This window comes from Acartia tonsa, chromosome 4 (genome assembly GCF_053477335.1).
Source record: "Acartia tonsa isolate MP-2025a chromosome 4, ASM5347733v1, whole genome shotgun sequence".
Taxonomy (NCBI): Eukaryota; Metazoa; Arthropoda; class Copepoda; order Calanoida; family Acartiidae; genus Acartia; species Acartia tonsa.
This window is the reverse complement of record NC_137263.1, coordinates 19304552-19323160: the sequence shown is the minus strand read 5'-3', so window position 1 is coordinate 19323160 and position 18609 is coordinate 19304552. Positions and strand designations below refer to the sequence as shown.

Genomic DNA, 18609 nt, shown 5'->3' with positions numbered 1-18609 from the left:
AATACATTTATAAAGCTTTTCTTAAAAGAACAACCTATTCACGGCATTAATTTCTGAGATCTTAAGCTTCTGACAAAAAAAAACCTTACTACTTTATATCATAGGATAAAAACTGGAGCAGTCTAATATTGTCGAGCTACATGGTGTGTTGTCCCTTGTAACAATATTGATAGATGTCACCATACACGTGTCACAATCATACATGAAAAACAAAACTCTTGGTCACGACTAAAAATGAATTGAGCTTGGAACAGTTTTTTGTTCTGTTTGTTTCTCTGTGAGATTCATGAATAAGAACAATAGCAAGAGTTATATGATTAATAAATTTACTAAAAACAAGGACTATTATATGCATAACTAGTAGCCCAGAAAAAAATACATCTTAATACATCTTGTTAGAATGCAAGAACAGCAAGTTTTAGGGTCGTTATGGAATAAACGACAAATGCACAAAATTCTATATAAAAATTATAATAGAAAACTTTACTAAACCATATAAGATTCTTATTGGCAAAATCATCAAATTTCTTTGCCTGCTTGGAGTTCCTAAGTTTTGCAATTTTCTTTGTATCTATGTAAACCCAAAATCCTAGGCTATCATAGGAAATTTATATAATTTGGCCTGATCTCTCAATGGACCAATAACCTTAGTGTCCTTTTGCTTCATACTAAAAAAACATTCCTTAACCTCTACCTTATGCATGAAGAAAATGGAATCTATAGTTAAAAGACAATGATCGATAAATTGATGTATATCCCCGATGATGATACACAAATTGCACCTTCTGTAGAAAACAATTAGTGGTTGAAACGTTAGGATACTCAACTTAATAATCCAATCAATCAAATCAACAAGTTGTTAAGCCAACGAATAACAAAACGTTATTGTAAAACTTTTGGGACAAGTGTAATAAACATCCCAATGTCTCCTCCCGCCCTACATGAGGACACAGTAGACAACACAACATAGCACTAAAAAAAAAATCTTTAAAATAATCAAATGGCATTTCAGCCCTGCAGTTAAGTTTTTTAGTTTTTTTAGAGAATGTTTTTTCTATGTAAGATTAATTAAGGATCTGCTTTATCTACTTTAGGATTTATATCATTAAGCTTTCAACATTACAACTTTGCATCATTTTTCACAATATGCAGTGTTCATATAATGTCGTAAATAGTTTGTAAAAAGTTTAAAATCTCCTTTTCATGTATTAGATATTGGCACAAAATTGTAATGGTTGGCCATATGAATGGATATAAAATATACGTGGATATTATTTTTGTCAGTTTTAGTTGCTTACATGTAACTCATTTGTTTGTCAGTTCGTTTATCCAGTAGGAGGGTTAGGTGATGGGGTAAAAGGGGGTGTGTGTGGATCGTTACTGTAGCCCGCTACAAGGTTCACTTTATTAGAGAACATGATAATCTGGTGATAAGATCCAAGTAATAATAAAGCAATAACCAATTTAAAGCTGAAATCCTCAATATTTTTTTGCTGGAGGATATGCACACCTTGTTTAGGTGTGGCTGTGTCTGTACTATAGCAGGCCCACCACATCTATTCTGATACCATTCACTAATTAATGAGAACTACACCACTTTTTACCAGCAACTATTTTATACAATTTGGGTTCAGTACGTCAGTTCATTCTATTACTAACCGTTAAGTTTTACAAAAAAAAATGCATACTTTTTATGCATAAAAACAGTAGGTTTTTTGGATTTTTGGATTTATGGATTATTTAGCTTTATTTTTTTAAAAGCGGAGTTACTCTTTGATTGTATCAAAAGAATCAATATGACCATTGTAAATCTAGTCCTTTTTTTCAATTCAATTAATTTTTTAATTCAATTAATTTTAATTGCGAGCTATGCTTTAATGAATTTTGCCATTCTTGTTCAATCCATAAATGGTAAGAAAAATAGTTCAGGGGGGGGGGGAGGAGACTATTATAGGAGGTGTTGACTATTTAAAAAAATAAATTATACTTTTTATTATAAATAATAAGGTGCGAACAGACATTTTGACCTAAAACTGTAATCTCTAATGCAATATAGATGCTAAAATATTTTTCTAATGGTCCACCACATGTAAATATGCATAATAAAGTATTCAAAAGGCAATCAAAACGAACGGAATTGTTCACCAAAAAAGGATTTGTGTATCCATAAGTTGAACAAAACATGATAATAATCTCTCTAGCTAAGCTGTGCTTTATAATTAAGACTTTGAAATGTTAGTATATGTATTTTAAATTCATTAAAACAGTTTTGAAAAATAAAAATTAAGTTTTTTCTATTTTGCAGATGTTTTTTTAGATCTTAAAAATTAAGAAATTAAAAATTAATGAACATTTGTAAATTTCAAGGAAACTTTGTACTGCTCCTTGAAAGGTTCTATGCTATTCATTGAAGTTTTTTTTTTTTTTTGGGGGGGGGGAAGGCCATGATAGTCAAAAACATTTCTGGTCACTTTTATCACATCACGTATAGGCCAATGCAAGACAAATTTTTGTTTTTGTATACTTTTGTATATTTTTTTGGAGAGTAATGCACACTTACAACATTATTGACGCCGTGATTTGTAGAGTAGCTTTGTTACTAAGGACCTTTAACTAATTTCTTAAAAGTCAGAACTATTATAAGTACAATTTTTGTCATGTCGATATTTCTATTTGGATCTTATGTAATTATGACTGCTGTCTTATGTTGATATCATAACAGCAAAAACGTTTATTAGTGCCTGTTGTGTGTGTAATTTTAAGTCACTTGTGAATCAAGACAGAAAGACAAGAGATCCTAAGGGATAAGACACAGGACAATAAAATTATGTACAGATCTCATATAACGATTAAGAAGATTGCCACTTCTGTATATTGAAATTATTAGTTGAAAAGTGTAGACACTACTAGTTTCAAACCAACAAATCAAGAATTAATAAAAGTACCCAAAATTGTTAAACAAACAAATGAGAGAAAATTTTCATAAATCATTGGGTACCAGTGTAATGTCCAGTCCAATATTGCCTGGTGCTTTGCCTGTAGCAAGTTCGAAACTTATGATAACAGTTACTTCGATCTTTGCGAAGTTTTAAACAAAGTAAATAATAGAATAGATTGCTCATTAATAAAGATAACCTTCAACCCTTACTTGATTAAAATATTATATTTTTTTATATGAAAACAATATTGAAATTCACAACACGATTAAAAAAGAACAAAATAAAAAAAAATGTTTTTGTTTAACTGGTTTCAATTAATTGTAATTCTGTGGGGGTCAGAGTCTATTTGTAAGGTTAATTGTTCTCATAGTTCATTGCTATCTTCAACCATGTTTCTGTCCACTTTTTTTTACTTGAATTCATAATGTACACATAAATGTCTCTTTGTGCATTTATCACTATTCACAAATGTTAACTATATATATTTTTGTCAAGAAACCTGAGCGTTGAAGAATAAAATAATGTTTTTTTTTCACCTTTTATAGACTAGAAAACTATTAAAGTATTTTTTACATTAACAAATTCTTTATGGGCTAAAGTTTCTAATAAAAATGTCACTATTTCTTGTCTTTAGAAGATTTAAACATGTTCTGACGACTGAAGAATTTTCTTCTTGGCTTGGAGGTTGGTGTTGTGTTTTGTTGAGGCTGGGTGGCTTGTCCTCCAGGCCCTCCAGGTCCTCCGGGTATTCCAGCTAATCCAGAACCTCCAGCTCTAGAATTTTAATCATTTTAGAAATTGAACCCTTTTTTAAATTCAGTGTTTAAAGATTCATATAAAAGAATGAAAATAATTTGAAGCTCTTTAAGGTGCATATAAAAAAATTACGTCATACAATACAAATGACCAATGATAGGCTAATACACAGACTAAATTACCAATGGCAGGCCAGTATACATATTAATTGACCACTAATAGGATAGTATGACGTTATTTTTATAGGCAATTTAAAAAGCTTCAAATAATTTGAAGACATTTAACATTTCAACTTAAAAAAACGTTGATTAAATATTTAGTATTAATAATCATGTTTTAAAAAAAGTAATTTAATGTACATAACATATGTTCAATTCCACATAAGGTGCTGTGTTGTGACTTGAACTTGGTATGGATGGAATAACTCCTCCCATTCATAATTCTTTATTTACCTGTGTTGTGCTGTGACTTATGCTTGTGGTATGGGTGGAATACCTCCTCCCAGCCATAATTCTTTATATACCTGTGTTGTGCTGTGACTTGAACTTGGTATGGATGGAATACCTCCTCCCATTCATAATTCTTTATTTACCTGTGTTGTGCTGTGACTTGAGCTTGTGGTATGGGTGGAATACCTCCTCCCATCCATAATTCTTTATTTACCTGTGCTGTGCTGTGACTTGAGCTTGTGGTATGGGTGGAATACCTCCTCTCATTCATAATTCTTTATTTACCTGTGCTGAGCTGTGACTTGAGCTTGTGGTATGGGTGGAATACCTCCTCTCATTCATAATTTTTTATTTACCTGTGCTGTGACGTAAGGTTGTGGTATGGATGGAATACCTCCTCCCATTCATAATTCTTTATTTACCTGTGCTGAGCTGTGACTTGAGCTTGTGGTATGGATGGAATACCTCCTCCCATTCATAATTCTTTATTTACCTGTGCTGAGCTGTGACTTGAGCTTGTGGTATGGCTGGTATACCTCCTCCCAGGCCCATTCGACTAGTGAACTGTAAACTACTAAATTCTAAACAAAAGTGATGATTAAAATTTTTTCAGGTATCAATTTAGCTTCAAATTATTTACTTTTAATCATATGTAAGCTTTAAATAATAACTGTAAGAGAATTTGAATATTTTAAATTCTTCCTGAGATGATGTTTTAATCTTCACATTAAGTCCCCAAAGTTTTATAAAAATGTTTTTATTCGTTGGCTCAACATTTTCGAGGACTATTTTTAAATTGTTATTGGTTGGTTTATTAAGTTGAGTGTTCAAGCATCACCATTACCGCCATTATCTTATCCCTTATCCCTGGCAAAATTATTTTTAATCTCTTGTAGAGGTCAATAATAATTTGAAAGAAAAGTATGCTCTTACCGTTTCCATATGAAAAAGGAAGCCTCTCAAAATAATTCATCTTGGCTGCTCCAGGAACTCCTCCAACTTTACCTGCAATTATTTATGTATTCATTTACTAGCGACTCCGCCCCTAGAGGCCTCTAGGGGCAATTGAAGTGGGGAGGAAAATTCGACCCCCTCACCTTAAATTTTATTAAAAAGAAAATGTTTTTTTTATGGTTTTTTTTCTAGAGTCGATTTCTCTTGGGAGGGTGGCAATAACCTCCTTCAAAATTGTTATAAACCTTTTAAGGACATATGATAAGCTTCACCATTAAAGAGAATCATATCAGTTCAGTAGTTAGCGAGATCCTTCGGTAAAGACAGACACAAAGATATATAAAGATTAATTTTATCAGGATAAAAATTGCTTTGTTTGATTTTTTGGTCGTTATCCTCTTAGAATTTTTTTTTTCAATTTTGAAACTTCCCCTATATAAAATCATCAATTTAAAGACAACTTAAAAAAAAACCTTCCCCACTAATACATAAAATTAGAAAGATTTATTTCTTTTTCATTCCTCTAAAAATGTTAAAACCAGAGTTTATCTCAATTTCTCTCAGATAATTTAAAAGAAGGTGTATCAACTATTTTTTTTATAGCTAGCCGGTTCTTTTAGTAAGTAGTAGATGTAAAATTTTTCATAGAATTCAGATATGCAATCGGTTTTTTTGTAGACCTCTTATTTTTTAAGTAATTTAAGTTTAAAAAAAAAAATTAAGTCGATTTTAAGGTACTAAAATGCAACAAAAAAAAGAAAGAAAATGGTCATTATGAACAAAAATAGTAAGATCTTTAATTTGACACCTTACTTTTTCAATTCTGTCAGGTAATTATTGAAAAAATCGATTTTTTTAAACCCACGAGAATAAAAACTTTGACCTTAATTTTATTATTTCACAGGTAAAAAATATGGGTTCATATATACCTTTAGAATAAGAAAAATATTACGAATCCATTGTAAGCAAAATTGAAAAAAAAGTTTACAATATAGTATATAAACTACAATAAAAGGAATTATATGAAAATATCATATTATATTGTACAGGCAACGTCTTAATTCTTGAATTGAGTATAAAAATGGGAAGGGGGTAAAGAGGGGGTAAAAAAGGGAAGACGATAGTGTTGCCTGAACAAAAAATATTATTGGCCATTTGTTTATTTTTTTATTTTTTTACTTCTTTTCAATTTTGCTTACAATGGATTCGTAATATTTTTCTGATTCTAAAGGTATATATGAACCCATGTTTTTTATGTCTGTTTGAGAAAATATTTAGGTCTAAAGTTTTTATTAAACCGAGGTTAAAATAATAGATTTTTTCAACAATTACTCAACAGAATTTTAAAAGTAAGGTGTCAAATTAAAGATCTTACTATTTTTGTTCTTACTGGCCATTTTCTTCTTTTATTTTGTTGCGTTTTAGTACCTTAAAACCGACTTAATTTTTTTTTTAAAAACTTAAATTACTTAAAAAATAAGAGGTCTACAAAAAAACCGATTGCATATCTGAATTCTATGAAAAATTTTACATCTACTACTTACTAAAAGAACCGGCTAGCTATAAAAAAAAAAGTTGATACACCTTCTTTAACCAAAACGGAAAATGTATTAATTATTATGGCCCAACCCATGGTTAAATATCTAACTTAACACAAAATGAAGCTAATTGTCAGTCACTTAATGCCTCTTTGTCTTTTAATTGATGGGACTTTAAGAATTCTAAATTAGGGTGGGGGCAAATTCTATGCTTCCTCTAATTATGAATTCTTTATAAACAGCTTTATCTTTTCATTATTATAAATCTCGAAAAAAATTGTTAATATTGCTTGTGATATTTATCTATTTAAATAAATTTCGAATTTCCTTACAATACAATTTATAATACCGCTTTGAATAATAATAGAGATACATAGCAGGGATCTAAAGGGATAAGACAATGGCCGATAAATTGAGTTAAATCCCAAATGATGATACACAAAATCAACTCTAGATTACAATTAGTGGTTGAAACATATGGACAATCAATCAAATAACTAATGAACAAACTAATTAAAATTTCAATATAAATCCCCAAGATTGTTAAGCCAACGAATATGAAAACGTTATTATAAGTCCCCAAAGACTAATGTAATAAACAGCTAAATATGTCCTACCCCCCTGGATACATACGCATTACATTCGACGATAAATTAATCGTTTCTTAAAATTTTGTGCATTAGATTCTGTCTTTAGAAACTTGTAAATACAGAGGAGAAGATTGCGATGTAGATTGATTTATCTTCAATTATATAATCCCCCCCCCCCCCACTGTGAAAAAATGTAGTCTGATAAATTTGAAAAATAATAACATAGATCTAAGAGCAGATTTTGAGCAGTTGAAAATTAAGTTATTATAAAGATAAAGAACAATACATCTAGGTACTTGTGTAATGTATAATTTTCTCTTAATACGATGATATTTGTCATTATTTACGGTATAATTTGATACGTCGCGAACAACAACCTATTAGCAAACTTTGTTTTGCGAAATCAAGGTGTGTCAGCGGTGTTTACATAAACCAGTTAATTTTTTTCTCCATATTTTCAAATTTTCAAGTGGAAAATCTTTAAACTTTATTCTTTTAAATCTAAAATACATTTCGTTTTGCTTATATCATTTTCATATTCAATAAAAAAAGGGCTCTGTTATTGGATACAATTTAATTTTAGGGAAGCAACTCTCAGTGGTTGTAAACTTATAACTGCAAAAAGCTGTCTTTTACATGTGCAAAAAGTAAGAAATAAATAGAATATGATGTTTTTTCAAATATTAAAAGGCAAATTTCAAAACCTCATTTTCACCCTCTTTTACCTCTTTGCTTAATTTTTAATTTGTTTTTGAAATTTGGATATGCAATATTTTCGCCAATAAAAATTAGGAATTTAGGATATAATTTATTTAGTATTTTGTAAAACTTTTCGGATTATGGAAAGAAAACGAAGTAGCGGGCTTCGTCGTATATCCAGAGTAGCTTTTCGCCAATTTCTAGCCCCTGCTGTTGGCTCTAACCCTGCGGGACAAATTATTAACATGTACCTACCTAACCCTACCTAAATCAAAGGCTACTGTGAAAATACGACGAAACCCGACAATCCAACTTTTCTTGTGTTTTATTTGAAAATATATGCGAATATAATGGGACACTGCAACTCTTAGAGTTTAGGAAGGGGTGGGAAAGGGGAGCAATTTGGTGTTGACATACACAAAATAAAATTATTTCATCTGGTTGGGAATCTCTACGAAACAAGTCAGAGATTGTAAAGAAGATAACTGAAAATTTTATCTACTTTTAACTATATATAAAAAAAATAGAAGAATTACAGAGATATTAAAGAAAAAGGTCATATTTGCTTAGCAAAATGATTTGTGATCTTTATTTATGTTTGAATATTTTGTTCTATTTGGATTTGTTCTTAGATAATAACCAATAATTCATACTTGATGGTGATATGCTGTCACAATTTCATCGGCGATTTTGGGACAGTACATTAACACAGTAGTTAATTAATTACTTTTATTATTACTTGTGGCTACGCCATTGGAGGCCCCTGCCGGAACTTGAGGTGATGGGGGGTTGAATTTGATCACCCCATTTTTAATTTAAATTTAGTTTCGAAAAGAAAGATAAAATTTGGGGTGGGGGGTTGGTTTGGGAGGTTGATTGTACCCTCCCTAAAAAAAACTATTAACCTTCTATGATAGGCTACACTGTAAAGGAAAACAGTATCAGTTCAGCTGTTAGCAAGAGATCTTTCGGTACACCCATACAGAGATCCTGTTACTTTTATTAAAGGATTCAGATCTTAAACTTTTATTACTTAAAATAATGTGAAAATATTAGGCAACAGAGAGGTAGACGGAAAAGCATGCAGACAATAATTTCTTTTCTTTCTCATGACACCCATAATAAAACAAGAATAGTTATGTCAACATGCAGCAGAGCTTTATGGTGACTAAAGTATAATATGGATAAACTAGGAGTAAAGATTGAGAGTTAAGAAAACTTTTGTTTTTATTCCATTCAGTTGACACAAACAACTGGATTCCAGAGAGGAAGGGGACATTGGACTGTAAATTACACTGGTACCCAAAGTTTTAAAAGAGACTCTCTCATTTGTCTGCTTTAAAAAATTGGGTTCTTTTCTTCAAATCTGATTTGTTGGTTTAAACTTGGAGTGTCTAAACCTTTCAACAAATAATTTAAAACTTTAGAATGAGTAATTATGTATGTTATCTTCGGCGTTGTATATAGATTTATCGTCCATTGTCTTATCCCTTATAATCCCAGACTAGATTCGCTTTGCATGTTGATAAAAGGCCTCTAGTTTCTAGTGCTGTATACAGAAGAAACAGGATGTTGGACATTTTTAACAGAATATTGACTTATGGAGCAGCTTCACTATAATAAAATTGAGACTAAGTAAAATAAAAAGTTTGATAGCATCCTGTTTATAAAATAATATACACAGTCTTTGTTGTCTTAGTAGACAATAATTATTCTTAATTAATGGAGAAAATAATTATCAGACTTAATGTCTCTCCCTTCCTACAATGCAAACTACCAATTAGAGAAAATTGTAGTTTTTGTTTTATTTAATTTTTCTCATCTAATTTTAATACGGGTAAAAACAGTATGTCTTATATTTAGACGATTTCTTGAGTATAAAATATATTTATGTTCTATCGTTTTTTATTACATACATACTATTGGCTTCACTCATAAATTTTAGGGATTAACCCTAAAAGTCCACAATTAGAAAAAAGCAACATCAGCATTATAACTAACTATCCTAATTTTATTTCCTCTAAAAAATAATCTAAACTATTCGTATGACCAGTGGTGATATTTCCTCTTAATAACTAGGTTATAAAACATAGGGGGTATCTTAAATTACTTTTTGTTAATATACCTAACAAGAAGTAATTAAGATACCTCTTATGTTTTAAAACCTAGTTAATAAGAATAAATATTTTTCCATTAACCTATTCCTATAACAAAATTTTAAAAGGGTAAAAATATTACCATGAAACATATCTGGATAGCGCCTAGTTTGCTCCGGATACCCTCTGGCTTGATCGTTGAATACACGGGACTGATCAGGATACAACCTGGACTGCCACCAGAAGGGCTGAACCTGGAAATCAATAAACTTATGCAGAGTCCATATTTTACAAGAATGACTTGCTTTAGTGGCTCTAATTTTTAATTTTGTTATACTGCATGGCCTGAAGAACAGGTACAACTCAAGAACATTTACATTTAAAATCTCCGGATAAAGGTTTAGCAATGAAATGGCTGGTTGTCCGCTACGAACGCCTTGTTTTAAACTCGAGTTGGTAAGTTGGTTATTATGTTCAAAGTTTAGCTAGCCGATATTTATGATTCTATCTTAAAACTTAAGGGATATGATTCCAAATGTACATACATTCTAAATTACACCTTCTGATTTACTCTATTAGTTGAAAAGTTTGATAGTTTCTAGTTCTTTAAAAGTACCCAAAGATTTTAAGCCAAAGGAATAAGATAACGTGGATAAAAAACTTAAGATACCAGTGTGATATAAAGTCCAATGTCCCCTCTCTCAAGGTATTCTATACATAACAAAAAAATACCTTTGGTATCTGAGCTAGATTTGGTGCAGAGTGGCTGCTGGGTGTCATTACTGGCTCCCTAGACAAAAATCATTATAAAATTATAAATAAAAATGTAAATATAATTAGAAAACCTTGTTACCTTCTCATTCTGCCCGGGGTCTGAGCTCCTTGGTCTCTGCACATTTGTAGGATTAAATTAATTATTAACAAACAAGTCATTACAATAAGAAAATACTTAAAATTATAAAACCAGTTTTAAAATCAATAAAAAATTATCCTAAATAATAAAGTAGTTTTTTGTCTGAAGCTTAATTTCGACAATTGCTTAATCGATTGGGTTCTCCATTTTAGGAAAGTTTCACAGGGCTCTTAAGATAGATTTAGGCTATTTGTTTAGGTTTAAGTAGACGGATGGTTCAAGGCTATTTTCCTCTATAATATATTTTATTTGTGACCAAGACTCCTTTACATAATATAACTTAAGTAATAAATAATAATTTTAAAAAAATTGTTTAATTTGATTTGATGTTAAATAATTAATTTTTCCTGTATTTTGGTCTTTGTTCCGTCCACATCATCCTTTCTTTCTCCATAATATTGAGCTGTTTATCTGCCTCATCCCCCCACATGTCAACACCCTTGGTCTCGCCCCAGTCCCGCTCCTCTCTGTCTATCCAGTTACTCTTGTCAACCCATTTCTCCTGAAGAAAAGTACATATTTTGAAATTTCGAAAGGACCGACAAACGCGATTAAGACCGTCAAAAAGCAATAGGCAAGCTACTTTTCAATCCGCCAAAAGCACCAACAAATTTTAATGGCGGTTTAATGGCAGCCTGATAGCTAGCAGCCGTCGATCCTCAATTTAAAAATGTATTTGCTAGAATCCAAGGGCTAAGATTAATCATTTTTTTCTGTTTTAGGGAAGCTTCACATAGGTCCCGGGATGGTTTAGGATATTTTTTTTTATTGTTCTTCCATACCCCTTAGAATACAGAGCCCCTAGATGCTAGAGCTCATCCAATAGTAATGAAAAATATTAAAAATTTTAATATTCTGCTGGATTAGGTATATTACGTGATTTTTTTTAATTGAAAAACTTTAAGGGAGGTGGCTATAAAGGAAGTAGGTTGATAAAATCTGTCATCAAGTTTGTAGGTTTACATATTTACCACCAAGGTATACCTATTCAACCAATTTAGATATGATTTTAACTTAACAAGGATGCCAGCATTTATAAAAGTGAAGCTCTAAAATAAGAAGGAAAGATAAACGAAATTTGTTTCAAAATTGCATGATTACAGGTTACTCTTGTAATAGGAATCAGTATTCCAAAAATAAGATGAATGAATAGAATAAATATATCATGAAAAAGTTATTGTCAAAATAAAAGTAAAAAATAAACAAGATTAAAATGGACATTCTGGTCACGATTATAGAGTTTCTACGCTTTCTATTCGCACCTAATTGTTATAGGAATTATCATGCAAAGTCTAAAGTAACGAAAAGAGCTAACCGTTCTGGACGGAGGAACCGACCCTAATTATAGAAAAGCTTCGCTTTTAAAAATCAGATGCTAAGATTCTAAGAAAAACAGCAACAAGTAAACTTTATGACAACCATAAAAGGTAATTATATCCATAGAAAAAAAGGGTTAAGCCAGGAATTTTGTAACCACAAAAACCCTCATAATCATATAATGGAATCCTAATTGGTTAAATCTGCACAAACTTAAACATAAAATGTAAATGTTTACCAAATCAACGCTGAAAAAATTAAGTTTTTTAAATTTAAAAAAAATATAGTGATGTCTGGAAGTGTATGGGTTCGGACCCGGCCAAAATCCACGTTAAGAATATAGCTGCTGCTCAGTCAGGTACGTGAACTATTAGAGTTAGGGATGCATTGAATTACGAACATTTATATCTTCTAGAAAAAGAGTAAGAAATCGAAAAACTCTAACCAAAAGAGATAATCGTAGATATTAGGACTAAATGACAAATCAAAAAGAAAAATATTTTTTTCTCACATTGTTGTATACCCTTCTTATTTGATGAATTTAAAGAAAAGAGAGTTAGCCTACTTTAGAAGGGAAACAGATTGTTAACCAACAGACACATGTCAAGCTCCCCCCCCCCCCCCTCCCACTCTCCCTACACACCACTGAGTTTGAGTATGACATATAGAATCTTTTATCTAAAGAACATGGATGGGAAATGAAATGACAAGTCTAGAAAACATATTTGATTAATTTATTATTTACCTTGTATCCGCTCAACTCCTTGCTGTTGTTGTTGTTGGTTGTGGTGGTGGTTGGAGCTTGAGCAAACTCTGGTACGCGTGCGCTGAATCCGCAGTAATACGGGTCATCCACTTTAAATTAATAACAAGATTAGTTTCCTTATAAACTTAAGCATTTTGAAATTTAAAAAGCTATCTCGTTCCTCGTGTGAAAAGAATTAGCGAGGGGGGAGGGGGGATATTGGGCTGTTTATTACACTAGTCCCCAAAGTTCTATTTTCTTACTTTTTGGCACAACAACTAGGGGACTTTTACTGAATTTTGAATGGTTGGTTCATTAAGTTGAGTGTTCAAAGTTTCAACGACGAATTGAAATCTACAGAAGGGGTAATTTTGTATGTTTGTATATTTTGGGGATGGACATCAATTAATCGGCTATTGTCTTTAGATCTCTGGTAAAAATTACAACCCATATATGTATAACGATAAAATATATAAAAATCTTTGACAATTCGACTGGCGACATTTTTTTTTTGCATTGAACAGTTTATCTTCAGATGAAATATCTCTTGATAGTTTCATAGCAAAAGATTATTAATAAATATATTTTTGGCTTAACTAGATAAAAAAAGTTTAATTAAAAAATAGAGAGTAATATTTAGGTGTGGCTTTCTTTTAACATTTAAATAAAATAATAAACTTTAAAAATATATATAAAATATTTGAAACATTGAGTTTTGTTATTTTTATATTTAAAAAAATACGTAAATGTAATATTATAGCCACAATATTAAATTTTAATGTTAAAATGTATAAAATTATGTTAAATTACAATAAACTGAAAATGAAGAAACCCACTTACCAACTTTTTTCTTTTTATCTTCTGTTGTCTTCTTTAAAAATCTGCGTCTATTGTTGGTTCTAAATAGTGAAAAAAATGTTTTATTTTGTTGCAAAAGGAAAGTTTCTTAACAGAGCAGTCGCGTTAAAATTATAAGTTGCGCGGCTGGGACTGTTGCTTTTAACAAATGCGCGAAAATGGTAATCTGCCACAGCTTATAAAAAAATATTCGGTTTAATTACATATAATAAACTAAAATCTCACAAGGATTGATAGGATGGTAGATTCTTTTAGATTTTCGGCTGTTATTTATAATTTGCAGAACTAAACGAACGCTTCTTTATACAACAACAAGGATGAGAACATTCATTAGAAGCGAAGCTTATAATTTAGAACGATTTGGTACTACACCAATGCAATAGACGGACAGACTAACATCACACAAATAAATGGGTCGTCTATTTTAAATTGCAACGGAGTAATTTACATTTAGCATAGCCTTACGGACTGATGAACGGACAGACAAAGTAAGTTACAGAGTAGGCGCGCTACTGAATAAACTATTGCTAAGATTGGCTTTATTAGCCTTGATACATAAAAATCGCTCTATCACGAATCAATAAAGCTTTTAAAAGATAATGCCCAAGTATTTAAAATTTTGCAACGATTCATTCTTAGCAGTCTTTCAACAATATAAAGTATTTTTTTCTCTCCAAAAAGCTAATAACTTTAGCTTAAAAATCAAAATTTATATCTATTGTTTTTATAATGTTTAATCCTTATATAAAAGTAACATGATCTCTGTCTGTGTGTACCAAAGAATCTCGCTAACCGCTGAACCGATACGGTTTTCAATTACAATGTAGCATCTCATAGGTCCTGCAAAGGTTTATAACTATTTTGGAGAAGGGTAGTAATCCCTTTTTAAAACTAAAAAATGAGGGTTGGGGCTTTAATTCAACCCCCCACCCCCTTTGGTGCCCATGGAGGCCTCTAGGGGCATAGCTGCTAGTATAATATAATAAAAATCTAATTAGAATATTTTTGCAATATTTTTCTGGCCCACAGTGGTTTTGCACGTCTTCTGTGCAGTTCATAATATAAAGCAGTAGATAATAAAAGTGTAAAATCATGGAACTTCTTAATGAACAACTAGATAACTTTTCAAAATCTAAACTGGGTGTGTTCAGCACAGTTTTCAATCTAATGCTTTTTAAATTATATATTTATTTTTACTAACAAATTAAATTATTAATTTTATTTGTTCAAATCAATCAAAGCCTAACTAAACCAAATTATAAGATTTTGTCTATAATGAGATATAGGGAAATGTTTTGGTTTACAAATAGGATTTAGAAGGCAAATATTAAGGTCGTCATTAATACTAAGCGTTGCCCCCAAAATTGCATGAAATCACGAAACCTTTACAAGTATTTTTTCGAATTAATTAAGTTGTTAGTAACAGCAAGTATCTTGTTTAATAAAAATCTTTATGGCCTTGTTTTCAAAGGATTGGATGTTAGTGTAGGGAAATTATCAATTAATCAATAGTAGTCTAACCGAAAATTGAAGTCATCCTTATAGCCATAGTCAAAAGCGGATGCTTGGAACCCAAAAATTTTTCTAATTGATGCATTAATGGAAGCTATTAGTGAAGAGAAATCCTGACAAAAACCTGGTCTGTTTTCATACGGGCCTCTTAGAAAGATTGAACTTTCTGTTTCCTAGCATATGAGTTCAGTATGTGTGCATTTTTTCCCCGCATAAATTGTTTAATATTCGCAAAAAGGAAAAGATAAGAGACAGTTTATGATGTTGTAATATTTTGAAATAATTAGAATTATGAATACTTGATAATTAAATACCTATAGGATTTAAATGCACTATTTCTGTTTTACTAAATATACTAAAGTAAAAGTATGTCTGTCTGTCTGTCTGCTTGTGTGTCCACTAATACCTTCATGAATTTCAGAGACGTTTTAGATTTGTCAGGGGAAGGTTTTAGGCCATCTAGACAAATTTGATTTTAACAAACATTTTAAATATTAATTTTTAAGTTTACCTTGGTTTTAATGTGGCACTTTCGATTTCATCAAGAAAATTATCCCGAGACCTAAAACATACAATTATTAAATTTGATGTTAGAAAATTTAATTATTATCTAAACAGGATAAAATACATTTAATAAATTTGGTATTGATTTGAATTTGACATGTTCATTTTTTTAATAAACATGAAAATTATGAACCGTGAAATAAGACAAGGAAAAATTATTTTCATTCGTCCCTTTAACCATCACAAAATCGTGACAAAAAACCAAGCTCAATCAATAGAAAAATTACAATTTTAGATATTTTAGTAGCAAAGCTACTGTATATATAATGTATATGTGTCTTAAAATCAGAAAGTTGAATTACACTGCCTAATCTGAAATTTCATAGGTTTGTCAAGACTGAAGAGTTTTTATTAATAAAATGGTAATGGCTGATTTATTAACGACATTCATTATAAGCGCTATTTTTATCAGAGCTCGGCAGCCGCACGTCAGCCGCCTGTAAGCCTCAGGGACATCAACCGTTTACAATTTTAAAAATAAGAAGCAAGTCTATCCAAAGAAGCTTTTCTGTACAATTACAATGTATCCCATTTTTTTAAAATTGCGAAAACCTCATATTTTCATGTCCTTGTTTTTATCAATAATATCTGACTGACAAATTATTAGCCCGTCAATAATTCAAGGACGATTTGTTTTGTAGTAAGGGTAGCTTATAAGATAAATCAAAATCAAAACTTTAGAAAATGGTATAGAACCATCTTATTGGCTAAATTATGTTTTAATAATTAAATTATTTTCTTAAAAGATATGTTTATTCAAATTTTAATATTTCTCAGATTAATTGGGAAAAAAATACAAATAAACCAATTTTAGATTTTAAAAATAACATTCTGCTATATAAAGAAAATCTTCTAATACAGGCAATTTATGTAGGAATTGTAGACTGCTCAAATACTGCAGATTACAAATAGGATTTATTGTAATTTTAGAGTAGCCGCGCTACTTACAATCTCTGGTTGAGAGGGCGCGCGTAAAAGCTTGAAAAGACAACAAAATTTGAGGCGAGATTAGAGCCGCAAAATAAAGACAATCTTCCTAACTGATACTTACTGTCAGAATCTTGTCAATGCACAATTCTTGCCAAATATTTTGCTCCGTTTGCTGTGTGCTTTGTCAACAATATAATTTTAATAATTGATTTTCAAACAAAAAGTATTAAATAATTCGGTTGTGGTGAAAAATTGTAATCAAATAGAAAATAGACAATATTAGTTGTCATTAAAACTTAAGATTTTTTATTTGAAAAAGCTAAACCTTCCTACTCGTAACCTATTATATAATTATTTTTTGTCTGAAGCTTAAGATCTTAATTACCACAGAACCGATTGGGTTTTCGATTTTAGGTAAGCTTTACATAGGTCCTGTGATGGTTTTAGGCTGTTGAATTCAGAGCCATTATATACTAGAGGCACATCCGCTAGTAACATATTAGGAATTTTAAATATAGAATGTAAATGATTCTGAAAGTGAGACAGACAGGCAGACACAAAGACATCATTAGTATATATTGAGAAATTTTATTTAACATAAAAATTCTAAGATACTATTGATAAAAATATATTAAAAGGTCTTAGGTTTACATGGCAATATATGGGTAATTGAATTTATACGTGTAAAAGTTAGAATTCGCGCATTTCTGTTTGTGTGTGTGCGCGTTTCTGTTAGTGTGTGCGCGCTTAACCTTATAATTGTGCAAAAAATTGACCATTTCCTGTGGCCCAATAGCAAACAAAATTGCTTGAAATGAATGATAATTTTCATATTGAAATCGAGGCTGACACGAAATATTTTCCGCTTAATAAGTTAATCTCTACGTTAAGAGTTGAAATTATTGATTACCCCCTACCCTCCTCCACCCACTAAAACATAAACACGCACATACTTCAAACAAAGAGTTATGCACATATATATGTAATGAAATTGGGCCATAATACGCTGGGCAAACAACCAAAGGCCTGCTTTTAAGTCAAAAATTCATGCACTGCCTTAAATTTTAATAATCTTGGACAAAAAAGAGAGGGATAAGGGGTAATGGATTGGAAAAAAATATCATGATTTGCACGTACATTAACTCAACGTCCATTGTCCCATCCCCGATAATCATATCTCGTCAAAACTAATCATTCAGTAATTGGAAAATTAATCTTTCAATTTTCTCTTTACCAGAAATGCAGAAGGCTGAAAGTTACCTTTAAATTGTCTTTAATTTCAGAGAGGAAGGGGATATTAGGCTGTTTATTACCTGAGTTCCCAAAGTTTTACATTAACATTTTCTTCTTCGTTAGGTAAAAAAAAACTTTGGGGAATTTTATTGGTTGATTCATAAAGTTGAGTGTCTTTGCGTTTCAACCATTAATTGTAATCTAAAGAAGGGATGATTTTGTGTATCATCATTGAGGGTGTACATCAATTTATTGGCCATTGTCTTATTCCTTTAGAACTCTGGTTTATTAGCTAGGATAAGTATCATTAAAATAAAAAAAATTCATTTCATGATTTTTTGGGACAAAATCATCCATTTTGGGAAGAAAACTAAAAAGTACCTGTCTCTACGTCTATCCTGTGTGGCAGACCAATTCTGGGGACCAAAATAATCCTTCTCTTTCTTCAACAAAATCCCAGAATTTTTCTCCTCCTTCTCTTTTAAATTGGAAGAACCTAAAAAAAATATCAATTAG

At 30.9% G+C, this 18609-nt stretch overlaps 1 protein-coding gene across 1 annotated transcript in view; it reads right to left on the bottom strand.

Annotated features, from left to right (window-relative positions):
- Nucleotides 1–3144: 3144 nt before the first annotated feature.
- The window catches only part of LOC145316358 (uncharacterized), a 65339-nt gene continuing 49874 nt past the window's right edge, over nt 3145–18609 (bottom strand). Inside the window, exons 13-23 of the mRNA XM_080156799.1 lie at nt 18475–18589; nt 15878–15928; nt 13837–13895; nt 12997–13106; nt 11285–11436; nt 10875–10913; nt 10754–10811; nt 10164–10275; nt 5078–5149; nt 4638–4725; nt 3145–3713 (exon numbers count right to left, since the gene is read on the bottom strand). Of these exons, the coding sequence (XP_080012925.1) occupies nt 3557–3713; nt 4638–4725; nt 5078–5149; nt 10164–10275; nt 10754–10811; nt 10875–10913; nt 11285–11436; nt 12997–13106; nt 13837–13895; nt 15878–15928; nt 18475–18589 (1013 nt within the window). The 3' untranslated portion in view covers nt 3145–3556. The remainder of the gene's footprint in view (nt 3714–4637; nt 4726–5077; nt 5150–10163; nt 10276–10753; nt 10812–10874; nt 10914–11284; nt 11437–12996; nt 13107–13836; nt 13896–15877; nt 15929–18474; nt 18590–18609) is intronic.